Source organism: Heterocephalus glaber, unplaced genomic scaffold (genome assembly GCF_053883595.1).
Source record: "Heterocephalus glaber isolate CG9 unplaced genomic scaffold, H.glaber_assembly_v1.0 deba00001472, whole genome shotgun sequence".
Lineage (NCBI taxonomy): Eukaryota > Metazoa > Chordata > Mammalia > Rodentia > Bathyergidae > Heterocephalus > Heterocephalus glaber.
This window is the reverse complement of record NW_028258315.1, coordinates 7,414,526-7,440,962: the sequence shown is the minus strand read 5'-3', so window position 1 is coordinate 7,440,962 and position 26,437 is coordinate 7,414,526. Positions and strand designations below refer to the sequence as shown.

At 46.1% G+C, this 26,437-nt stretch overlaps 1 protein-coding gene and 2 pseudogenes across 4 annotated transcripts; 1 reads left to right on the top strand and 2 right to left on the bottom strand.

Moving 5' to 3' along the window:
• Positions 1–323: 323 nt before the first annotated feature.
• Riok1 (RIO kinase 1) lies at positions 324–26,190 on the bottom strand. 4 transcript variants are annotated; one of them, XM_021260694.2, is made up of 18 exons: positions 25,908–26,190; positions 25,117–25,185; positions 23,168–23,375; positions 19,234–19,324; positions 17,715–17,784; positions 16,664–16,706; positions 14,138–14,230; positions 12,812–12,924; positions 12,626–12,706; positions 9,151–9,237; positions 8,247–8,384; positions 7,818–7,921; positions 7,440–7,546; positions 6,163–6,228; positions 4,872–5,012; positions 4,162–4,215; positions 3,151–3,291; positions 324–2,308 (listed from the first exon to the last, which is right to left on the bottom strand). In XM_021260694.2, the coding sequence occupies exons 3-18, from the start codon at positions 23,306–23,308 to the stop codon at positions 2,198–2,200; spliced, it is 1,581 nt and encodes a 526-aa protein (XP_021116353.2). In that variant the 5' UTR covers positions 23,309–23,375; positions 25,117–25,185; positions 25,908–26,190; the 3' UTR covers positions 324–2,197. The 4 variants fall into 4 exon arrangements, with proteins under 4 accessions (XP_021116353.2, XP_087037290.1, XP_021116352.2 ...); XM_087181164.1 differs by having other exon boundaries at positions 4,893–5,012; positions 25,908–26,189; XM_021260693.2 differs by lacking the exon at positions 25,117–25,185.
• Positions 9,682–10,430, top strand: LOC101709002 (caspase-3 pseudogene; annotated as a pseudogene).
• LOC106009609 (ARF GTPase-activating protein GIT1 pseudogene) lies at positions 19,332–22,568 on the bottom strand (annotated as a pseudogene).
• Positions 26,191–26,437: the final 247 nt, after the last annotated feature.

The following is a 26,437-nucleotide window of genomic DNA, read 5'->3' as shown; positions in this document are numbered from 1 at the left end:
AGCTGGCCCTGGAGCCGGGGGCTCACTTCTGCCCGGCCCTGCTCCACTCCCCGCAGGGCTGCCCCCGCTCTTCCTTCTGATACGCACAGGCTGAGCTGCCGCAGGATCTGATCGAATGCTACCCCTCGTGTGGGCTCCTAAGAAGCCTTTGTAATGGCTGGAACTGGACATGATGTAAAGTGTAATGAGCCAGACTCAAGTATCTACATTTTCTCTGACAAATGAAATCTTTTAAACGTGAATGTATCTTTAGAGCTTTCAGTGTACAAAATTTCAAATAAAATTAACACAGAAGAAGGCAGTAAAAAGTCTGATTCGAAACATAGCTTAGAAAACAAATGTATCTATTTTAGATTAGTACTATGTTGGTAACAAAAGCCAACAAGAATGAAAGACAAATATGTTTGCATGCAGCATAAAGACAACAGAAAATCTAAACTTCAACATGCGATGACTGTAAACATATAAATGGAAAAACCTTCCTTTTTACTTCCAAATTCTCTTCTATATTCAGCATAAATCTTTACTTTTCAAAAGTGTACCATAGCTGTCAGCTCAAATCTGTCATTGCTCTCACACGTACTCCATTCTACGATTCAGTGTAGAAGGCTGCAGTGCTTCAGCGTGGCTGGGGAAGGCTTAGAGCGAGGCTGGGTCGGAGAACTGCCGCGTGCACGCACTGCCCCAGTCGTCTGCGGTATGCTCGTCTGCGGTATGCTCGCTGGTCCTGCTGAGGCGATGCTAGCGGCCTTCCTCACTCCTCCCACTTCTCGTCTTCAATCTTGTAACACCAGGCACATCGGAGGGAAGTGAGTTCAGTGTCCTTCTGTAAGAGGCTCTTGGTGAAAGGGTTTCTCTACGTTTATGAGAATCGATGACACCTTCTGCATCTGCAGGCCCTGCAGTCTCCCTAACTGTTGCTCCCTGAGCTGAGGCAGGAACTGCAGTTTGCTCAGCCCGAGTCTGCAGATGAGCAGCTTTGCTCTCTGCCGCAGGATCTGCTACACATCCATCCTGCTGGGAGGAACTGTTTCCATGGCCATTTGTCTTAATACATTTTTTCCTGACATATTTGCTCATTATTAAGACATTTGCAATCAATCGTTTGCTCCTTCTCCACTTATTTATCTGAAGCACCGGGCCTGACATACCCAGCTGGTACTGACGCAGGAGGAGGGGACACCGCTGCCCACCAGCCCGCCGGGCAGCTGCAGCCACGGGCTCCCCACAGAGCCCGGAGCCCGGAGCCCTAGGAAGGCCAGCGGAGGTGGATGGGACCTCGGCCCTGCACCTGCCCTATCTGCACGAGACGCACCGGGTATATGAAATCATAAAGAAAAAGAGAGACATGAAAGTAGAAGAGAAACACAAGGACAGGAAAGGAATGGGGGGAGGCAAAGCGGGGTGAGAAATAAAATTTCCCCAGTATTTCATACACATGGATGAGCAGGCCACACTAACCCACTGTTCTGTGCAGCTGACAGACAGCAAAAGAGGAAACAGGTTGCAGATCTCCGTGCCAGGCATCCTCCTCAGCAGAGAGCCATGGCCTCCTGACAACCCCACGCTCTAGCGCACAACCTTCCTGTTACATGCCAGCTACCACAGGTGTCTGTGTCCTTCACTGCTCTACCTAGAGCCTCAGATACTCAACTTATTCAATGAAAGAACACACAGAATGGCTGTACGGAAACAGCTGAGGAACCAAAGAATGAGAAAGATGCCACCTGCGTGTGACTGCGGATCAGGGCTGAGGACAGCTGTGGCGGGCAAGCTCATCAATGTGCTGAAGATCGAAGCTCCCTCTTACAGGAACCAGGACGCATAATCAGTGACTCAGGTGTGTGTGGCTGAAAACCCACCTTCCTGTTTGCCCAGAGAGCCTTTACCCTCACCTCCGTAAAGGTCCCGGATGTGCAGCATGGTTACACATTTCGGATGCCTCCGAAACGTTATTTGGCAGCAGAAAAAATATATAAAACTAAAACCCTATAAAGTTCTTCATCACATCAATGCTCTGTCTATGGCACGGTTGGTGACGGAAGCTGACAGCCCAGCTCGGGGGGCTCGCGTGGCTGCCCAGACACAGGGGCTCGGGCTCAGCCAGGCTCGGCCCCATCCAGACAGGGCGCCCAGCAGCAGCTCCCGGGGGAAGAAGAGAGGCCGGAGGCCACAGTGAGCGGAGTGTGGCTCCGCCCTATTTGCCTTTTTTGGTCTTGGCTGTTTTCTCCTTTCTTTTCTTCACATGTTTAGGAATTTTGTTTTTCCTTTTCTCTCTCTGGGCTTCCTTCACCATCTTTTTTCTTTCCTGTGAAAACACAAACAAAAAGCCCCACCAGTTCATTCATTTGGAGGATTCATGTTATTACCACGAAGTAAACATCCACATGCGGGAGATAAGTGAGGGTAATATAAAAAAAACTGAACTGAGTGTGGGCTGCTGGTGGAAAGAGGGTAAACTCCTGGAGTTTTTCTGTGGGCGGTACTGAGGACTGAACCCAGGGCCTTCACACTGAGCTGCATCTTGACAGGGTCTCATTAAGGTGCTAAGTTGTCCGAGTTGGGCTCAAATCTGTGGTCCTCTTGCCTCAGCCTCCCAGAGTGCTGGGATTACAGGGGTGTACCACCACACCCAGCTTTGAGCTCTCTTATAGAAATGTACACAGCTAGCTCATCAGAAGTATCTCTGTGGGTATTGTAACAACTACTTTTCTTGACAAGTTCCGTGTTCTCATGAAATAGATTGGAAAGAGACAAAATACTTGCTTCTGGTGGACAGAGAAATGTCCTGGCAGATGAGCATGTCTCTAGCTAGTCTCAGAGCCCAAGTTTTATAAGGTGAAGCACGGTTTGGCTGCACCTCTGGGTCCACGAGGAGGTGAAGGTAGGTGCTGGGTTCCTCACTGTCTCCTCGGCATCTTAGTGCTCACAGCTCTGATGCCACCCAAGCAGCAGGGGCGATCACCACTGTGATCAGGGTGCTGTGTGGAGGAGTCCTCTCTAGGAAGTGCCCCAGTGCCTCCCCACAGCCCAGACCCTAGAAGGCGCCACCCTAAGACAAGGTCACATTTAGGGACTGAATCTGTAATCAGAGGAAATGAGCCAGCTCTGCCGAGCCTGCCCCAAGGCAGGGCCAGGGCTTCTCCCCACCTTCCTGTCCACATCAGGCTCCGTGGTGTGCTTCTGGCCCCGCTGCTCCTCAGAGTCACTGTCAGAGGGCACTGAGCTCCCGGCATCTTCTGAATCAGAACAGGTCTTTTCTTGATCCTCATTTTCTAGGAGCGAGGGTACCTTGAAATTATTACAGAACCACATTATTCAAAGCCAGCTAGCTATCTGTCTGTCGTTAAATGTCTTGGTATTACAATTCGAGTTTAAGGCTGCCAATGACTCTGAAAAATAACATCAAGACAGCAGGATCAACAGCAGGGAGAAAGATCACCGGAAGCCATTCCAGCAGGGCCCCAGGAGAGACCCAAGTGAGGGCCAGGGCTTGGGGGGGCGGGGGCAAGGTCAGCACCAGAACTGTCGATGTTCTCGGCACAGGGCAGGGGCAAGCTGGGATGTGGGAGGACTGGAACTGCGCCTACACATCAAAGCTGACACTTATCTGGATGCCTTCACAGCTGTTTCCCTATGAACCACACTTCTAGCAACAAACTAATGCAATCAAACGGAAAGACGATTTTCAGCCAAGAGAATTTTTCATGTCTGGAAATTGAGGAGTGCATTTTTTTTTCAAAAGCAGTTTTTAAAAAAGGGTGGTTTCCTTTTATAAAATCAGATCTTTAAAGGCAACTATACAAAAAGATTTCCTGGCTGGCTGTAAGAAAATCTTCATGTCCTAAAACTCTCACACTGATTCCCCATCATTTCCTGTTACAAACTGACCGTGGGGACGCAGGCCTACATTCCAGCACTCTGGGAGGTGGAGGCGGTTCCGGCAATTCAGTTCTTCCCAGAGAAAAGATAGACAGTTGTCAAAAAGCAAAAACGTGGTCCTCCACGTAAGCAGTTAATAAGAGTTTAAAGAGAGAAGTGCTTTATTACTAAGTTAAAATTACTTGATCCCTGCCCTTCTAAAATGGAAAACAAAGTGAGATTGTTTTCAGTTTTATGTCCATTAGTTTTCACAGAATCATTAACACATGTTCTTCTTACCTTCTGAACTCCTGACAAATCTTTCTTCAATCCTGTGACAGTCTGGTATAGAATCTTGTAACCAAAAGGAAAAGAATTGCCAAAATCAGCATAAGATGAGACAGTAAAATGTACACACTGGACTGTCAAAGCACTGTGGCTGGATGGTCGGAGCACATATAGATTCTGTTACGGGTGTTTCTTGTGTCCAGACCCACAGGCCCCAGGTGGTTCTGACATACGGACATTCACAATCAATCTGATGACTGCAGTCTGCACCCCAGTAGTGAATCGGTATGTCCTTCCCTGAACAATCTCGCCCTTTCCTTATTAGTAGAGGCATATTACCAAAGGTTATGTTCAACCATTACCAAGTGTTTTTAATTTCATGAACAAAAGTTCTGGGAAAAAAGTTTTTCTCTTGGTTTTTATGGACCTACATAACAGCCTCAATTTTGCTTCTTGCATTACAAAGCCCAAAATATTTACTATCTGGCCCTTCACTAGACATTTTTCCCGGAAGTACACAGTATGTCGCAGATCCAGTACGGCTGCTCTCAGCTGGTCTCCTGGACAAACCCTGCTCTCGCTGGGATTAGTCTGCTGGGCTCCTACGCACACACCCTGCCTTCCTCGCACTCCCAGGGAACGGGGAAGTGTGCGCCCCACTAGCTCACACCCAGCACGCAGGACCCAGGAGCTCGACATGGGCTGGGCTGGGACAGGCTCACACAGGGAGCCGCGCTACGCACGCTGTCCTGCTGCGCGTTCACGGCCTTGTCCTCCTCCTTCAGCTCCATCATCACATCAACGTCCCTTTCGTAATTCTGCACCTCGCTCAAGGTCCTGGGAATATAGGCTCGCTTGAACACCTGTGTGAGGGAGGGCAGACCGGTGCCCACTGTCAGTCACGCGCTTCCCATGGTGCCTCAGGGGCCTTGCCCTGGCACCCATGGAGGTCTGAGGATTCCACCAGCCACGCGTGCTGGTGCTGCGGACAGCAATCTGTTACTAACCGTAAAACACTACATTTTTATGATTTAAGGCAAAACAATCCCATGGGAACAGATCTTGGGTTACTCCTCCCATTCATTTGTGTTCCAAAAGCTCTTCTGAGGAGCGGGGAGAGCACGCAGCAGTCGGCAGAGCCTGCTGCATGGGAGTCACCCAGCCAGCTGCTGCCTGCCCGGCGGAGGCACCTGGGAGCTGAGTGTGGTGGTACATGCCTGTGATCCCAGCACTCAGAAGGCTGAGGCAGGAAAATCACTGCAAGTTCCACGCCTGCCTGGGCTACATAGTGAATTCAAGGCCAGCCTGTATCACAGAACAAGACCTTGTCTCAAAAAACAACAACAAAAAAACCAGAAACAAAAACAAAAAAACTCAGAAGTATTTCTTTATCAGCCATCATGCTAAGAGCTGCCAGAATTTTAAAAAGCAAAAAGCCTAGTGTGGATCCTTTTTAAAAATACTCTGACTTCTTCCTGGACTAAAATAAAGTTTGTTTTCACCAAAGGATCGGTCTTTAAAATCTAAAATGCATATGGAATCAACTTGAAGTAATGAAAACATTCACAACCCCCCCCCCAACACACACACACCCCTGGGAACTGAACTCAGGGCCTTTGCACTGAGCCACACCCCAGCCCTTCGTAAACTCTTTTGAGACAGGGTCTCGCTAAGACACTAAGCTGCCTGAGCTGGGCTCGAGCCTGCGACCCTCCTGCCGCAGCCTCCCAGGACCCTGGGATTGCAGGTGTGCACCACCACAGCCCGCTCAGGCTTCTTCCTCGTGACTCGCATGCCTCACAGCTCTTTAAGGGTTTCCCATGAGGACGACGGGCTAACAGGCTGCCGAGGGGAACAACAGAATGAAATGGAAATTCCTCACCTTAGCTCAGTTGATTGTGTATCATCCACTAAAATCAAGCTCATGCTCTACTAGTACATACACAGACTGTGTGCACAAATCAGCCCTCAAAACATAAGGGTTTCTCAAGCCTCGAAGAGGGAACAGCCTACCTCTTCATCCACATGCTCCTGGCTGGACCGATCCTCCTTAGTCCTCTGCGAGGCTACTTCCATGGCCTGTGAGAAGACAAGAGGTCATTTTCCTCCACTTTGACCTAGACGAGATGTGTCCAGCCCCAGGTTTCTGGGTGAACTGATTCCAACCTTTATAGGTGTCATCCCTTCACGCTTCTGAAGGGACTCAGCGTGAATGGTGCACGTTTGTTCCCTACGGATGTCACCAAAAAGGCTGCCATCGACAGATGCACAAAGCATGGCATGCATGCGATGGAGTACTGTTAGCCTTAAAAAAGAAAGAAATCTTGTCATACGCTGCAACACGAATGAACCCGGAGGACATTATTCTCAGTGAAATAAGCCAGTTGTCTAAAAGGCAGGCATTGTGATTCTGACAGGAAGCAGCAAGAATGGTCAAATTCATCAAGACAGCACAGCTCAGGGCTGCACAGCTGTGCAGTCAGCACAGTCTCGGTTTGGGATGACGACAGAGTTCTGAAGATGCACAGTAGGGATGTGCGCACAGCACGGTGATGTCCTTGATGGCACTGAACTGCACATCACAAAATGGCTACAATAGGGCTGGGGATATAGCTCAGCAGCAGAGTGCTTGCCTAGCATGGGCAAGGCCCTGGGTTCAAATCCCAGTACCACAAAAACAAACAACATTGCTAAAATAGTAAATATTATGTTATGTGGATTTTATTACAACTTTTTAAAAAATTCTTTACTCAGAAAGGGTTCTGAGCTGGGGGTGGTGGCACATGTCTGTAGTCCCAGCACCTGGGAGGCTGAGGCAGGAGGACTGCCATGAGTTCAAGGCCTGGCTGAACTACAGAGTGAGACCGTCTCAAAGAAAAAAAAAGGCTTCTGAGAAACATGGGGGAATTAATGATCAAAAACTACTGGGTTTCTGACTAAATATTCACGTAGGCTGACAGCCTATGCAATCTTGCCAAAGGACTGAAGTCAAGGAACCTGGGTTTTCCACTGGCTGCTCCATCTTTGTTTGGAGACGGGGCATGTCCCTATGTTGCCCCAGCCGCTGTTGAATTTGTGAGCAATCCTCTTGGCTCACCCTCCCAAATGGCTGGGATTCAGGCATGCACCAGGGCATCCAGCTTGTGCAATATTTTTAATTCTCATCTGTGAAATCAGAAGCCTTAAGACGCTGTCAAAATGAGTTAGTTACACTAAGCAATAGGAGTTTCTCAAAGGCGTCACACAAATGCAACTGCACTGCTGTGCTGAGGCCTCCCTCGCCGTCTCACCTTGGAGAGGTAAGCGTCCACGTTCCCCGGCGTGATGGACGGATCTGTGATGAACTCGAAGAGCTCCCGCACAGTCATCACAGCAACAGCGTGCTTCATAAAGAAACCTGCCAGAAGGAAAATGCTGGCGATAGTTTCATAAGGGAGGAAGTTATTCCAACTACTGTATAGAGAAACAAATGCACACCACTGTTCGGCAGATGGTCTAAGTGTCACCATAGGGGACAAATTAGTGACAAGGTTTTTGGGTTTGGGGTTGGGGCCAGGCAAGTGCTTCATCACTGAGCTACTCCGGGCCCTGAGATTTTACACCACGAGTTAAACTGAGCACAGCATGCACAGATCCAAAGAGCTGCTGGGAACCCTCTTCCGCCTCACCGTTGGCATTGGCACAGTCCTTCCGCAGGAACTCCAGGGCATGGGGGTGGTCGTGCTCCACAGACTGGGAGACGTCAATGATGTGCACACCGCCACCGTGGTACCTGCGGGCGGAGAACACAGGCAGAGGCTAGTCTTTTATTGCATGTTTTGTTTCAAAGAATTCTATTGCTCAGAATATGGGAAACTCATAAAATGACCATGGTGGCTGAGGAGGAGTCACCGTGGATTAATAAGAGAGGAGAGCTGAGACAATTCCCAAGCCCACTGACTCAGTCAATTCTGGGACTAAGATCATCGAGGGCAGGGACCACATCTTAGCTCTTACCATGCGAAGCCAATGTCACAACTTTAGAATTTAGTACGACCTCACAGGCTAGGAATTTGCTTACTTAGGCTGGGTGGCTCCTAAGGGACAAGCCCACTCACAGCATGTTAAATTCACTGAGATCCGCGTGGACGAGTCTGGCGTCCTGATACATTCTTCTCATGTACTGAATGACCTGCAGATACAACTCCCGAGCCTTGGACTCTGATAACTCAACATTCTTCAAGAGTGGTGCAGGCCTTGAATAAAAACAAAACAAATCAATATAAAATGACCAAGAACACTGTTCTGGTTTGGGTCTAGATGTCCCCCCAAAGCCTCACGCAGTCTTTCTTGGAGGTGGCTGAATCTGGAATGTGATGCTGGGGTTAAAGGCGTGTGGTTACCAAACCACTACATGTGAGTGATTGGTTTGACACTGTCCTAATCCCTGCAGTCTGAATAAGATAAAAGGGGCAGGAAGACGCTGTTAAGGTCCCTTGTTGCCTTTGCTACCTTGTGCGCGCCGTGTTGTTTCTCCTCTGTGAGGCCCGTTTGCCATCCTTGCCTTGGAACCAGCCGATAACGGACTGAAACCTCTACGAACTGTGAGCCAAATAAACCTTTCTCCCTTTTAACTTTGGGTGCTGAGTATTTTGTCTCCGCAATGAGAAAAAGAAACCAACACAATCCCATTTTCCTGCTTCAAACTAGATCACTGCACGCACTTCTCTTCCATGCTTCACCATGAAGTGTATATGGGACAGGTCATCTCACTACAACTATCCCATCCTAAGAAGGCGCCTTCTCAGCACATCGAATGAAGTCTCTCTCAGAACAGGGTTAACTTTGTTATTCTGAAGCACTTTCAAACTTCAGGAGTTAAAACTGCTAACATGTATGCATTAAGACAGCGGAAAAGATTCACGCCAGGAGCCATTAATGGGAAATTCATATACTAGCTAATTCAAAGCACTTAAACATACAGGTCTATGCATGAAGTTCTTAGCCCTTCCATATACTTACATGTCATCTTTACCAATGAAACCCATGACAAGAACATGACTTTTTAGCATTATCGGTTCGGGACATGGTATCTTTGCTGTGTTTAACCTGTGATAACACATAAAAGGACAACAAAATGTCAAAAAGGCATCTAAACAAATTAAGAGAGCAGCAGTCCAGATTAATGCTGCTGCTAGCAAAGAGCACCAGGGCCTCTCAATTGCAACAGCATATTCCATAAGGTTTAAGACACCAGTGATTTAAAGTGATACCGACCTTGGTGGCGAAGAAAAGTAGCCATGGAGAACACTGAAAACTCAGTGGATGCAAAAATCCATTAAAGATTTGGAAACAAAGATCATACATGGAAGCAAATCAATGGACCCTGGAATATCCTTGGATAATAGATACAAAATGGATTATCCTGAAATGGGTTTAGTTGAATCTTTTTTTTCTTTTGGTACCGGGTATCAAACTCAGGTCCTTGCACTTGCGCAGCAGGCGGCAAAACCACTGAGCTAAATCCCTGGCCCTGAAATGGGTTTATGTATAACTATTAATAAGAACTTTCATAGAAGCACGGGAATGTCAGCTCGGTCTGATACAGATGTAGATGCAGCAAACCTCAAAGAAACATTTATGAACTTGAAATATGAAGTGAGGAATAAAAATGATCTTACACATGAACAAATTGTAGAATTGATGTGCATTGTTTCTAAAGAAGATCACAGCAAAAGTGGCAGCTCCATTTGTGTAACTCTAAGCCATGGTGAAGAAGGAATAATTTCTGGAACAAATGGACCCATTGCCCTGAAAATATTAATAAAGTTCTTCAGAGGGGATTTTTGTAGAAGCCTAGCTGGAAAACCCAAACTCTTCATTATTCAGGCCTGCTGGGGTACAGAACTGGACTCTGGCACTAAGACAGGCAGTGGTATTGATGATGACATGGCGTGCCAGAAAATACCGGTAGAGGCTGACTTCTTGTATGCATATTCCACGGCACCAGGTTACTATTCCTGGCAAAATTCAAAGGATGGATCCTGTTTCATTCGGTCACTTTGTGCTATGGTGAAATTGTATGCACACAAGCTTGAGTTTATGCATATTCTTACTCAAATTAATCGGAAGGTAGCAACAGAATTTGAATCCTTTTCCTATGACTCCACTTTTCATGCAAACAAATTCCATGTATTGTGTCCATGCTCACAAAAGAACTATATTTTTATCACTAAAAAATGGTTGACTTTTTAAAAGTTTGTATGCCAAGTGAGGAAACTATAAATGATACTGTATTTCCTTCTCTAACTGAATACTTCAGATGGTAGTTTGAATCATGCCATATGCCCAGCAAAAGAACCACAATCCAGCTACCTCAGGCTCACAATCAGGTAGTTGAAATTGAATTTAATTAGAAATAAATAAATATGGATATTGGAATAATCTCATGAAAAGATTATTGTAATTTTACACCTTTCATAATTAGCAACATTTTGTGATGATATGCTATGAATTTTCAAGTAATTATGAGGAACTTAAACACTGCGGTAATGAATTTTAATGATACTCCCCCTACACGCTTAAGACTGTGCAGTCTAGTTTTTGTTGTACTGTAGAAATGATGATATGGACTAATGTATCTTAGACCTTGAGGATTCATGGGCATGGTCAAAGGTTTGAAGCTTTATTTTAGAGCTGATGTATGAAAAGGAATCAAGCGCATTTTAAAATCACTTACAGCTCATGGTTTTTGTGACGTTTGTTCTGAGAATATGCTTCTTATAAAAACTTATGTTTACTATTGAGAAAGAAAGAATATATCAGAGAAAGTACGAGTAAACTGAGTTGATTCTTTTAAGGCTAACATGAAATATTAGTGGAGAGACAGAGTCATAACTATAAGGTGCTAAGATCTACCAGCATGTTTCTTCTCATTTGTTCTTATGCAAGTCAGAGGAAATTTACACACCAGCAAATTATCTGAAGATCTACTATGCAAAAACCTCAAACTATTATTAACTAGGATGATGTGAAGAAATTCTACAGATGCGTACTAAAATATCATCTGCATCAGAAACAGTGAAATGTTAAGAAAAAGCAATAAATGGATCGGGTGGGCAAGCTGTAATTTGAGAGAAGATGGTTTGAGCCTGAGCAGAGATGTGGCTCTGTCCAAACCAGGCAGAGCTACAGATGCCACTTCAGAAAAATCCTGCCAGATGATTCCTTCAGGTGCATACAGTGTGTGTAGGAGATACTCCCAAGGGATGTGAGAAAGTAAACCAAGTGAGAAACTTCTAAAATGAAGCTTTTCTGAAGAGCCACAAAAACTGTAATATTCATTGTAGTATAATTTGTAAGCATGCTATTTTCTGCTGAAGTTTACAATCAGTGGGAAAATAGTGGTAACATTTTGTACTGCTACTCACCAGCTTTCAGACCAACCCAATGTTTCATGAGAACTGTCTTTTGGCTCAAAGAAAGGAACTGACATTTATAGTTGACAACTATTTGTTTTGATAAGATCTATTAACTTTTTCTAAGTAAATGTAGCATGTAATGATATCCTAATGTGGGTTTTTGTGTGACAATTTTGTAAAAGTTTCTTAATCTGGATTTTTATTTCAGAACATACATTCAAACTTAAATTAAAAAGAAATAATAATAAAGTGATACCAATACATACCACTGAGAATGACAAAACACTGGGTAGTAAACAATCAAACCTCGTAGCTTGTAACAGTCATTCCAATTTCAGAGATGTTAAAGTGTGACAAATTTGCATCTTAGAATTGATGAAATATAGCAGATATGTCGACACTTATGAATTGATAAGCCTGAAAAATGCTTCATAAAAATCGTTGGACTCATTCCTTTTTTTTTTTTGGTACCGGGGATCGAACTCGGTCGGGTCCTTGCTCTTGCGCAGTGGACTCATTCCTACCTACTAGCTAGTGGATCACAAGAATTCAAAAGAACATTCAAAACAAGAAATACTTGCTTAATTGTAAATTATCCAGTGCACAGCACCTGTCCATAACAACAGGCTAAAAGACACTGGAAAGGGGAGGGAAAGATCACCAAATTTTAAGAAATCTTAATCTCAATAAAGTATGCAGCCTTTCTTCCTTTATCTCTGTTGTATCCAAAACTGGACTGAAATTTAAAAACTGAGAGAATAACATGTGTTTAAAACAGTAACTATTAAGAAGTGACACGTCATTATCATAACCAATCATGTCACTTCCCTGGTAACAGCTCTTTATCTTCCTCAGTACAAATTCTGTATGTTTTCGCGTGGCTGACAAGGCTATTCAAATGATTAGCTTCACTGGACACACAGACTCCACAATGCAACCCTAGAGAACAGGTAGTTGGTACCATCTGTAACGGTGCAGTACTATGCGGCCCCATGAGCCCTCTCAGCGGGCAGAACTGCACGGAGACCCATCAGCTGGAAGTGAGGACAGTGACATAGACCCGCACACCCAGTCACCTGATCAGGTTCCTCATCTCTTTTTCTGCCCAAGTTTTCACCATTTTTCTAGGGTTTCCTTTACAGTAGCCATGACGAAACCTTGAATAAGGAAAATACTTGTTATTCCAATCATTTCAGGATTCTCTTTTAATGTTTTAAGAAATGGAAATTAAAGAAACTGGGAAAAGAGAAATCTGGGCTCACCTGAACTCCCCGCTTACATACTTATCCCGATCTTTGAACACCAAAATCGAAGTTTTATAAATTTTGATTGCTCTGCTCTCTCCATTTGCTGTGCTGGCATGGTACACATTAGCCTATTTTAGGTCAAAAACAACAAAAAAAAATTGTGCTAAACAGTGTTTACTTTTCTAATGCACTGTATTTGATTCTAACAGCAAAAGTCAAGAGAAATGAAATCATATTCATGAAGAACACCACTAACTCTGGAAGATGTGTTAAAATATGAAATAGCGTCTCAGCACACACAGCATTTATCTTAGCTTGTGGTCACCTGCTGCACAATGACGTTTCATCCCACAGTAGCTCCATGAATCCCGCCTTGACTGGCACTGCAGCTGTCAGACTGTGCGTGACTCTATCAAGTTTTCACAACCACTAACCCACCAATAACATTTTCAGAACATATGCCATTGTCAAGTAATGGTAATAATACATATATAGTATAACCTGATTTATATGTTTTTATGTAAGAATTGGTTTCAAACCTTTGTACCTCAAATATAGAAAGATTTAAAAATATTCTTATATGTAATAATTCTTATACAATGAGTTATTCATTTAAAAACACTATATTTGGCGCAAGGACCTGAGTTTGATCCCCAGTACAAAAAGAACCCCAAAAACCTCTATTTGTCTTTTTTTACATCCATTAGCAAAAAAGTCTGATTCATAGAAATGATACCATAAACCCCTACCATTATAATAAACTGCTCTTCTTGGGTGAGGTACTGAGGATTGAACCCAGAGACGCTCTCACTGGGCTACATCTCCAGCTCTTTTCAGTTTTAGTATTTTGAGGTAGGGCCTTGCTGGTTGCCCAGGCTGGGCTCGAACCTGCACTCCTCCTAACTCAGGCTTCCAAAGTGCTGTGATTACAGGCCTGCCCTGCCACACCTGGGTCCTGGCTAGCAATGTTTTAATGAGAACTCAGGCCTGCAACAATCTGATCAATAGGCTTACTGCTGGGCACAACTAGACTGTGACAGAGTGGCAGAAGGCAGCAACTGTAGGGAAAAAGGACAGTTACATGTACAACTTCCCATCTAGTCATAACTATGAATAAAGCCCACCAGCTCCCAAACTTCCCTGGCCTCGCATGGTCTCGACTCTCTTGTTTGTCCCCAGGGCCTTGCGCATGCTAGGCAAGTGCTGTATTACTGAGCTATACACCAGGCCCTTCTTTTCTCTTTAAAGGTGCAAGTTATTTACTAAGTGCCAACATTTCACTTGTTATGGGAAACAAGAAAACTAACATGAAAACATTCAGTTATCCAAAGAAAAGCTCACTTCTTTTCCTGTGCTAATGCAGCCATTTATCTCTGATATGATCCCTCTCGTCAACAGCTTGAATAAAATCATTCTTGTCCTGGGATCCAAAACCTAAAAAGAAATGCAAAAAATGAGAAGTCCAGAAGATGGTTCTGAATCCTATTAAAACACGCAAAGAGCTTCCGTGCGTACGCTGCTCCGGGTGACTACGGGAGTCAGTGATTGAATTCGCTTGGATTTTTAGTAACTCACATAAGCAAGCTGAAAGCCAAAGGAACCAGGGGCCCAAACCAAGATGTTCAAGTCATGGAAATCAAAGGCTTTCAAGTGGGAGGGAAGCAGAAATGGACTTCAGACCAGTGTTAGCTAACAAATACGGTGCCAACCACCAAGAAATTTTATATTCTCTAGTCACTACATTAAAAGAAAAACAGGTGAGATGATTTAATATATCTTATTTAATTCAATATATCTATAACTATCACTTAAGCATGTAATCAATATAAGAAGTCATCAACAAGATAATTAACTTTTTTTTATACTAAGTCTTCCGGACTCAGTGTGCACTGGCCGGGCAGCTTTAAACCAGGGCCCAGCACCCTGTGGCCTATGGGCCAAATCCTGGCTACAGCTTGTTTCTTTACAGCCTCCAAGCTAAAAATGGCTTTGACATTTGTTGCTGAAAGAGATCATTCAAAAGAAACTATATGCGAGCGGCAAAGCCTAAGTATTTACTAGTCGGCTCTTTCAAGAGTCTGCAGACCCTTGGAGTACTGGAGTGAATCGGGAGAGGGTCTCTTCCAAAATCAGACTGTCCCGCCTTCTTTTTTTTTTTTTCTGAGTCGAGGGTCTCTGCGATACCCAGGATCATCTCAAACAATTCTACTTCAGCCTCCCAAGGAGCTGGAACCACAGGAGCACCCTAAAAGTATTCAGTCTTGGTAAAAAAGATTTCAATGTCCTCTTAACAAAGAATTAAAAGCCTGTTCTTTCTTGTCCATCTCTGAAACTGAAGCAGCCCGTGTCTGCGTGCAGCAGCAGCAGTAGCCCCTCATGGCTCAGGGGCCCCCGGCACCGTGGAGTGAGACAGGGTAAACTGGTCAAACCCTGCCATATTTCAGGGTCGGACCTTCAGTGGGGCGGACGAGGTCACCCCACACCCTAACAACTGTGGCTGGCTGGAGGACTAAATGCCAAAGTACAACACTGCAACTGGAGACGAAGGCAGGCAAAGTGAGCGTACGGGCACCCAGGCCCATTCCCTGTCCACTGCAGAGGCTCATCCAGATGGGGAGCAGGCTGGCGGGGCAGGGATCTAGGTGGGACCTGCACTTCTGCAGAACTGGTGGGGAGAGCTGTGAGGGGCGTATGAAAGAGCAGTAGAGCAACATCTCAAGGAAAAAAATTGGGAATGCGAAATGACAGGCTGCTAGGCAAGTATTTTTCTTAAAAAAAGCACAAGTGTGAGACTCAACTGAGAAACTCTATTACTCAGAATTAGTTCTGAAAGAGAGAAAGGATCTCCTAAGTTATCTGAGGGTCTGAAAATTGAGGCTGCAGCTCCTTTCTCTGTACTAGACCACACACAAAATAAATTATAACCCAGTGAGGACACAGTGCCAGCCCTGCTCCTGTCTAACGGTGGAACTCTTCAACGGCACAAGCGTCTAGAGCTCAGAGCCGCCGGAGGGGCGCTACTCCTCTGGGGGTGAGGCGGATGACATTAGAGATGCTTACGACTAAGCCAAGGGTCTGCAGGTGAAGAAGCTGCTGTTCTGAAATGCATCTGCGCATGTGTATGGGTCGGGGAGAGGGGCTGCGGCAGCAACAGCTCACTTTCTTCAAATCAAAAGTCTGGGCCAGGGTTGGGGATTTAGCTCGGTGGTTCCGCCACCTGCCTAGCAAGTGTAAGGTCCTGAGTTCCATCCCTGGTACCAAAAAAAAAACCCATCTGGGCCAACGGTAACATCCAATCACCTCCCTCCGCATGTGGCAAATTAGGGTCCAATTTTCCTCCCCTCTTAAACAGAAAGAATAAAGGGCCGGGGATGTAGCACAGCGGCACAGTACCTGCCTGGCTAGCATGAGGCCCTGAGTTGGATTCCTGGTACCAAAAAAGAAAAAAAAGAATAAAACACGTAATTTCTGAAAGAAAGGGGTTTCAATGAGAAATCTGAAAGCATTACCGCTCTCACCGCTCTCACACTCTGCTTCATGGCAGATAATCAATCTATTTTATCGGAAAGGTTACAGAATTCCTACTGACTTTGCTTAAGAAAGTCTGATAATCTCTCTGCTTCCAAGGAGAAAGGACTCCATAGTGGTTTCACAGGGCCACGGGAGAACCGTGCCTGTGATTTATCGACTAATAGTTCTACTCTAAAGCCAAATGTTCATTTTTAAGTTCAAAACTATAAAAAGTAGTAATTTTACATAGTAGTTTTAGGTAACATTAGCATTAAGCAAGGACGAAAGCAAACTGTAAGTCAAAGAGGAAAGAAATGCTAATTTAGAATAAGAGCTTACAATACATTTAAATTGTACCTGTTCTACAGTAGCTCTGTCTGCCTTATCTTTGATGCGATACCTAACCAAAAACAAAAAGTATAGTTGACATATTCAAACTTCAGTGAGAGAAGCCAAAATAAAGCTCCTAAAGGTGCATCATTTTGTGAAAATGCCTAAGTAGTTTCTTTCACAACAAGACTTCATACTGCACCACAGATTCTTCACCTTGAGACACTTCCTTCATTTCCCTGACTGTGCACTTCAGTCCTCTAGGGCGAAGGTGTTGTGTGCAGCGAGAAACACTGATTGATAAAAGGGAAGCTGGGGAAAGTGACCAAAAATAGCCAGACTGTCTGTCCTTGAAATCTTGAACGAGTCTCATAGCACAGAGTTAGAGCCCTTTAGTTTTAAGGCTTTCTCTCTGGAGTCTTCAATGTAGATTGCTTTGCTTCAACTCCAATATCAGATGACTCACTCTAGTGCATGAACTCTAGTAACAGATCCAAACACAAAGGATCAGACAGGCCAGCAAGTCACACGAGACTACTGGGTTCTCTAAAAGCCGTTCTCTGAACAAAGCAATAAATCACAGAACATCTGGCTTTTAAGTTCAGTTCTAACACTGTTAGTTGTAGTAAGTGTTATTTTTTTTACAATACAGTGATAATGAAGTTTAGCGCACAAGAGAAGTTAGCCAGATTTTAAAACAATTCTTTGAAAACAAAAGAATACATGAAAACAGTTCTCAGTCATATCTTTATTTAGTTTTAAAACTTCTCCTGGATTCTTAAAGATACTTCATGGAAGGAAACAATTCTTAAAGAATTCTAAAATAACAACAATTTTACACATTTAGCCTAAACTGAAAGCTACAAACACAGTTACCCCCATGAAAGCAACCTGTGACTTTTGCAAATTATAGTTTTACCATGTATTTCCTAAGACTCATTTGGTATTTTCAAATTACCTTTGTGTAGGCTATCCCCATTTAAGCTGAAAAAGGAGACGAATGCGCACCCTTTGAAAAACAATTTTTTTCCTTAGTTTGTCGGGATCACCCATATTTTATGATTAATATATTACTTACATGTCTGTTTCATTCTGTCTAGACTTCTTGGTGACTTTATTTATGACAGAATCAGTAACATTTAGCTTATCTAAAAATAAAAAATGCATTATAAAATAACACATAAAATAAAGACATCAACAGCCCCTCTGAATAAAATACTGTACTTTTCCCTATTCTTTCTCCCTTTATTTCCTAAATACTTAATTATACTTATGATATAGTTTAGTTATGAAAAATACTAAATTTATTAAACACTGAAGTGTTTCCTTCATAGAAAGCATTGTCACTTTCATCACTATAGCTCTAATTTTCAGCCAGAATTCTAAAGAACTCTAGGTAGAGAAATACCTCAAAAATACTGTGTCTGGGACTGGGGATGTAGCTCAGTGGAACAGTGCCTGCCCACTAAGCATGAAGTCCTGAGTTCGATCCCCAGTACCAAAAAAACAAAAAACAAAAAACCCCCAAAACTGTGTCTGCATATTAAATTCCAGCCATTTGTTAATGTTTTATAGGTAATATAATGGCCTGAATACCAAGTTTAACTCTGAAAACGTTCATGTTATAGGTCCATGATGACAATGAAGACCCTGAACCAGGGATGGCGAACCTTTCAAAGAACAAAGGCCAAATTGCAACCGAAAACCCACTCATTTGTCTGCAAAGTGCCAATACTGCAATTAAACCTGAATATAAAGTTTTAGTTTAGAAAAAACAACATATAGATTAACATCTTTTGCTGGGGATTTAGCTCAGTGGTTCTGCCGCTTGCCTCGCAAGCGCAAGGTCCTAAGTTCGTTTCCCGGTAGCAAAAAAAAAACAAAAAAAACTGTATGAGATGATTAACATCTTTTGTCTTAAAAGAAAAACACAATAATAATGTGCCATAGGTTTGCCACCACTGCCCTACAATACTTCTATTCATTAATGCAGCATTTGTGGACAGTTTATATGACAGACCTGTGCTAGGTTTACAGTCAAAAGAAAGATAGATTCTACATGTATTAAGATGTGATGGCTCTGGCCGGGGATTTGGCTCAGTGGTTGTGCCACCTGCCTCGAAAGCGCAAGGTCCCGAGTTCGATCCCCAGTACCAAAAACAAAACAAGACAAAAGATGTGATGGTTCAAATCAACATTCTGATTCCCTGCATTTAACAGGTTAGTAAATGATTACCATCTACAAAAACAACAAATCTGGCAAAACAAATTAGTATTTTCAACATGCTATTTGCTTTGGAAGGATCCTACTACAAAACCAAACACAGAACAGACTAGAATGTGCACGTGTACCGCTAACTTCGTATTCCCACAACAGATGAGCAAACAAATAAAAAATAAATAAACAAAAAATGTGAAAGTCAGTCTCCCTGAAGCCATCTCTTTAAATCACTAAAGGTTTCCATTTTCTTTAAGCGGAGATACTGAATCGGTAACACCTGACTCATCACTTCTTGACCCAATAAAACTGTATAATACTTCACGGTTTTGAAGAATTTCCTCGAGGCCCAGTGAGGTAATGTGTTCTATAAACTCACCTAGATTAATTTTATTCTCAAATTTCTGTAGAACTTTGTCAGCTGGAGTAGACATTTTCGCCACGCTGCAGTTGGAAGTCTGTCGATTTGCCTATGAGAAGTAAGTTTAGAGTGTGAGGCGCTAGCTGCTAACACAACCCAAGGCCCTCATCACGTGCTCCTCTCCTTTGCTGGCGTTACCTATGAAAGCACCAATACTTACAGGAGTGGACTAAGGAAAGGAAAGAGCCCATCCAATCTGCCCCATCCTTTTATTTTTTTCCACGGTCACTTATTTATGTTTGACACAAATGTACACACGACACGCGTCTTGACAGCCTGCCCGGCACTGGACCACAGGCAGGGCTGGCCTCCGGGGGAGGTGGATCAGGAAGAAGAGCTGCGGGCGCTGCTGTCGGGCTCCCCAGGCTTCCGGAGGGGGCGCCACCTTAGGTGCAGGTAGTGACGACAGGGGGTGCTGGCCTGGCAGCGGTTATGAGGGGCCCTCAGGTCCCCGCTGAGCTTAGGTGCTCAGCCCTCTGCCTGGCCAGCACTTTCCCCTCTACAAAGAAGGGAAGGAGAGATGGAGGGAAGTTTGTGGAATATGGGCAGGAGTGGGGGCTGTGATGAGAACAGGCAGCATCAGTCCCTGGTCACAGGTGGGGGAGAGGAAGACCCCCCAAATGCTGGTCCCACTGCTCTAGCCCCCTCGCCCCCAAAAGCTCCAGATGGGCCAGGCCTCCTGAACAGCACTGCTGCCCATACACTGACACACAGGGACACTCAATTACCACCCAGTTAAAATTCAGGGGTTGGGAGAGGAGGAAAAAAAAGATTTTCCAGTGTTTGCTGCTGGGGACCCCAACACACTGGTTGGGGCCTGTGCCCTAGGCCTGGGCCATTTGCCATTAGAGGGCAGTAAGAGGGCTGGTGGCTATAGGGCAGGGACATCCACAGAGAAGTACAAAGGAGGGGGTGGCCCGCTCGGCCCCCAGTAGGGGAGCAGCCCCATTTGGAGTCCCCATCCAAGCCTTTGTGGAAGGCAAGGCACTGGGAGTGATGCCCTGCAGGCCATGCATGCAGAAAGGGTAGGTGCTATGCACAGGGGGAGGTGCACGGAATGTGGAGGACAGAAGCTCCTGCCACCCCACTCCCCACCCTTGGGGCCTGAGGGGCGTGGGCACCAGGGGAGAGTGGCCGCGCTGAGGGCACCTGTGTCAGTGGCTCTGCTGGGGTGGCTTAGTGTCTGGAGTGGCCCAGCTCCCATGGCCAGTGAGGCCCCAGGTGCGAGTGTGGTCACTGCTTTTCTCGGGGGGAGTGATGACTGGCTGCCTGGTGGCCTTGGCGATGTCACCTGCAGAGCCAGCAGATGGAAGTCCACAGGGGCGCCAGGCACTCCCTCTGCTGCCGGAGGCGCTGGCACTGAGTGAGCTGCGCACACGCTCCAGGGCTGGGCGAGAGGCCGGCTCGGTCACGGCCAGATGGAGCGTGTCTGAGCAGGGCACGGACTCCTGGGCTGCCCCCAACAGCTCCTCAATGGTCTCGGTGACCTGCTCTGTCCCCAGGGTGACAGCCTGGGCGCCGGGGAGCCCAGGATCGAGACCCCATGCAGAGATGCTCCTTCTTGCCTTGCTTCAGGAACCACTTCCCTCTCAGCCCAGGCAGCGGGTCCCCACTCCGCATGTTCTCATTGTCACTGCCGCACTGCTGCCGTGGTGGGAAAGCTTGCTCAGGCCCTTGACAGCTTCCTCCCTGGGAGCATGACAGCAGTGGGGAGGAGGGAGTGAAGGGCACGGCTGAGGGAGACGGCGCCTTCCGAAGCCGGTGAGGGCCAGCAGGGACATACACTGCAGAGATGGCGTCATGCTCTGGCTCAGTGCTGGGGAAGGGCTGTGGCCGTGTGGTGGGCTCCTTCCCCTGTGCATCCCAAAGGGCTTCAGGGCGGAGCCTGGCTCACACATGGAGAAGGCCTGGAGGTCCTGGGGGATGGGTGCTCCCACCAGGCCCCTGGGCTGTGTTCTGCCCGCTCCCTGGGAAGTGGGGGTGACGGGCCCTGGTGGCTGCCGGAGCTGCAGGATCTCTGCTCACAGCTTATGGGTCTCCCTCTGAGGGGCCCCAAGTTCATCACTCAAGGTGCTGTTGACCTTCATGAGCTGCTGCACTTTTGCCTCAGAGGTAGCCAGAGCCTTCTTCAGCTCCGGGAACTCCTGAGGAGTCCATACTCCGGGTGTGGTTGTTTCGTGTGGCACCGGTGCTGTGTAGTGGCTCTTGGTCCGTGTCGTTGGAGGCCACACTGTCGTAGTCGTGCTGGTTGTCAAGGTTACTTGGCTCCTTGCGGGCAGCTCCAGGTTGTCTGTAGGGCTGCTCAGGCTCTTGCCCTGCTGTCTCCGCCTGGCCTTACTGAGAACGCCAATGATGAAGATGGCAAACTCCCAGGCATTAAAGCGGGCCAATTTCCATCACACTGATTCCGTGTGGCTACGTACTCAGGGTTAACTTGCAGGAAGGCCGCGGCACCGCATTCCATCACCAGGGTGCTGTGGTTGTGGGTAGCCAGCCACCCAGCATCACTTTTTCTTCTATCCACCTCATCACAGACACCCACAGCAAGTTCTTCAAAAAGTTGGTTGCTGAACACCTGCAGTTCTTGGCAGCTTTGGCAGACAAAGGCAGGCTGTCAGGCAGCTGCGGAATGATATAATGCCCACTCTTGGGATCCGGCTTGCGTCCACAGAGGTAGCAGGCCAAATGGTTATTGAGCTCGTACGGGGACTCGACTAGCCTTTCCGCCAGTCCATGGTGCCGCACCTGCCTGCCACAGCCACTGGGTGTGCGGCCACTGTCACTGGAGAGCTGGGTCAGCCCCATACACCACCAGCAGCTCAGCTGCAGTGTCTGCACTGCCTTGGCAGCCACGTGCAGAGATGTGGGTGCGAGAAGCTGGCCTGGGCACCCAGAGACAGCAGGCGCAGACAGGTCTCCAAGGTGCCTGTCCACACGCTTGAGTGCAGCTGCTTGCTGAGGTCTTTGGCCATGATCCCATCGGCGTCCTAGCAGGAAGTTTATGCACAAATGCCAGCATCTGGTACTTGGCCCCGATGAACTCTGAATCTGATGGAATGGACACTGTTTTGGGGGCTGGCTTTGCTCAGCCACACTGTACCATCTGCAGCAGTGTGCTCGGGAGGCCAGGTGCTGTGGCCAACAGGCTGACAACAGAGATGTAGTGCTGCAGGCTTTGGCACATGGTCAGCCCTCACACACACCAGCACACCCTGCTGAAGGATGCCCAGCCAGTCCAGGCACACCTTCGCTTTCAGCCTCTTCCAGGACATGCTCAGCAGGGACATAGCCATAGCCCTCTGGGCCAGCGTGGGGGGCACAGGGAGTGGTTTCAGCAAGGCTCTGGCAAGGCCCCAGCTGGGCTTTGTGTGTGTACCTGGCCAACCATCCATCCCCAGGGCTGGTACAGACCCCACCCTGCCCACCTGTCCTCGGGCACACATCTGAGATGCCCTGCACAGCCTTTCAATCCTTTTATTAAAAGGCCTTTGTAACAGAAGGTTAAAGTTACTGACTAGAACAAAGAGGCCACAATGTTTACTTCTCTTCAATGTCACCTTCACTACGATAAAATGAGATATATTTCTCTACTCTGATTTATAGATTTAATACTTAAGAATGTTCATTCCCCCAAACTGTTTAATAAAGAGCTAAGGCCTGCATTCAACTCATTCCAATAATTTCATTTTGGGTCTAATGCCTCAAGAAAGGGAAAGATTAAGGATAAGGCTCAGCACGTACGACTGGCATTCCACAAGATTTAAAGAAATGGCAGTCAGTAAAGGCTGGGGCTACGGGACAACATCATCTGAAAAAAATCCTTCAGTCACTCAGTGCCTGACCCACGAAAAGTCCCTCTGAAGAAGACACCACAGACACCACAAAGATATACCTGTGGGTTACTCCCTCCACTCCAGGCACAGCCCTTGGTGAGTTTCCCAACTCCGTCATCCCAGTCCCAGTCAGCATCATCATCATAGTCCTGCTCTTCCTCCTCCTCTTCTATCTCACTTTCATCCTTCTTCTCAGTCATGTTATTTTGAAGATCTTCAAACAGAATGCCATCTTCTGCTTTGATTGTCTTCAAATCTGTGTTTTCACTAGAAATAACAATATTTTGGCTTATTTACACACCCTCTAAGTACATTCATATATATATTTATTTATGATGTTACAGACTAAATATATGCTGATAAATCTGTTTCCCTTACATCTCCCAATAAGCTCCACCTTCTTAATACCAATTCTCCTGTTTCTCAGTCATTTGTTTGCTTACTCTTCATACCCAACTCCTACTGGAAAAGAAGCATATGACATGTTAAGTCTGCTTCTGCCTTAGTGAAATTAGACTGTACATTATCTTCTCTGTTGAAGGAATCAACTCCGATCAGTGGATCAGCTTTGGGAATAAGTCTAAAGCAGTCCTACTTCAAACTCCATACCACTTTGCAACATAAAGAGCCCCAAGTTACCCTTGTTTACAAAGGAAGGGAGGGTCCAAACACTACACATCAGAGGAGGCTAAGCAGAAGAGAAGCCGGGCTGTCTACAGAGCGAAGTCCAGGATGAAGACAGCAGACCTATCAGGTTTTTGGCCATCTGTGAATCAGGGCCTGTGCTACTGGATTTTCTTAGTTTTTCAAGAGAAGACAGAAATCTGGACATTTGCATACAATTTTCCACTTAACTGGAAGATGGAATTTTTACGACAGTGTGCATACCAAACAAAACACATCTACAGGCCAAATTCAACAGAGGTATTGGTAGTTTTGACTTTTCATGTAAAGTAAAGACAGAAACCCTATAACACAAGTAATAATATGTACCACTTAAAAACAGACAGGAGTTTAAGGAAAAGCAGATACCAGTCCCAACTTATTAATTAGTCATGGATCAGGGCTCCAAATCCCTGTGGGAAAGGGTAGGAGGAGAACAGAAAAATCACTAAATACCTGCAATATATTATTACTTCATAAAGTAACCTTTCATGTACCAATAACCTAGAGTGAGTCGTATGTTAAGTTACAACTTTGCGCTAGGGCTTTTCACCTCAGTTGGGCAATGCTTTGCCAAACATAGCAGGGTATTTTGTAGCATTGCTGGCCTCTATCCACAGATGTCACCAGTGCACCCCCACACACACTGCCACAAACAAAAATGTCTCTAGAGATTGCCAAAGGCCCTTGGGTAGGGGTACAAAAATCACCCCAGTAGAGAACCAATGACTTATTCTCACCCTGCCCTGTGTGGATGGTAAATTAGTGCACTTATTACCATCTTCTATTCACCAGCCATGCTGGCTTCTTCCCACTTTAATTCTTCCAAAAGGACTTTGTACGCTGATCTGTAACCTTAAGACTAGAAAGCCCTTCTCATTTCTCTGGCTAAAGCCTACTCATTCCTGTATCAGCTTACTATCACTTGCTCAGGCAAATTTTCCCTATTCTTCATCTATTTCTTCTCTGTATTACTTAACAAATTCTAATAAGGATACTTTCTCTAATCATTTAATATCAGTTTCCCTTGGAAGAGTACAAGGTCTGCATCAATCAGAATGGTGTTGGCCAGTGTATCCCTAACACGAGATCTGACATGCAGAATGTGGTCAACATGAATCTACTGAAAACATATCCAACTGATTAATCAAATCTATTGCAATGAGTCCGTATGGTAAATATAAAGTACAGAATATTCTTGAAATTTCAAAATAACTTTTCATTTTCCTTATAAACAGGAGTTATCTTTAATGCTGTTTTCACAGACTCCATATCCAATCTACCACTAAATTTTGTCACTTCTACCTCCAAAGAATATCTCTATGACCCTAGCTCTAACACTCACCTTGGAACCTACCGACTTCATTACTTCTGAGCTGGTCTCTCTGCTCCACTCACTCTCCATAACCGTTTTCTACATGACAGAAAGATTCCTTTAAATCATAAATCAAATGATGTCACCATTCTGGTAAAAATCCCTCCCTGGCTTTCTAAGACCTGGCCAATACCTAACTCCTCACCATCACATGAAAGGCTCTGTATGATTCCTCCCCTTCTCACTTCTCCATCTCAACCACCTCCATTGTGCTCTCAGCACTGGCTTTGGGGTCCTCCTCTCACAGCCAGAGGGATCCCACCTTGGAGACTCTATTTGTCCTCAGCTCTTCCTTGTTCCTTCTTGTCATTTAAATACGGACTTTAACTCTTGCCTGACCACTACTTTTATATCTATTTTAATTCTGTGCACAGCATGACACTGAGTTTTTTTAATAGTTTGCAAGCCCTAAGCAGAAGGTGAAGTTCAATGACAGCAGGGCCGCGATTTGTCTTGTTCATCATTATCACCAGCAGAAGACAAAACCCGAAATATAGTAAGGGATCCGTAAGTAACTGTGGATCGATGAATATAAATAAAACACAAACATCTGGATTCCAGTTGTTAGCCCCAACTCTGCCTCTCGGCTAGGCTGACCGTCCTGGGGACCCGCAGACTCCCTCGACAAGTGGCTTTCCCGAGCTCGGCCCTGCAGCAGGAGGAAAAACCCAGCGGGGACGCAGAGTCTGACACATGCCCTAAGCCACAAACAAGTACAAGGCAGACTCTGAAAAGAGTCGGGGTGCTCCACGGCCGCCTACCTGTCGGAGGTCTCCGCGTCGTCAAACTGGCCGGGCACCACCCGGCTCATCAGGAGCTGCCGATAGTCCATGACGGAGGCCGCCCACCCTTCCTGGGGCAGGAACAGCACCGAGGACGGTCTTACCTGTAGCGAACCCAACCACTTCTCTGCGAACCTCGCCCCACAGACCGCTCAGGTCCCCAAGCCAGCAGCACCGACCTCGTGCTGAGGGCCTCCCAGGACTTACAGACAGAGGTCCCAACGCCACCCGCTGCCCGGAAGTCCCGCCTTCCGGAAGCCGAACTCACCGGAAGTTCCGCCCCGCGCGCGGGAGGCTGCGCTCTAGGACTCTCCGGACGGTGCGCGAGAAGGACGATTTAGCGGGGTCGCGCAGGTGTGTGGCGTCAGCTGTCTGGTGCCGCCCATTACGCCTGGAGTGTTCCGTTTCTGCGCCCCGCTCTGTGTTTCGTCTCGCGGAAGGACGCGCCAGTTAGCCCACAGGCTCTTCCTTGGCGGCCGCAGTCCTCCTAACTTCGCCGTGAGCGGCGT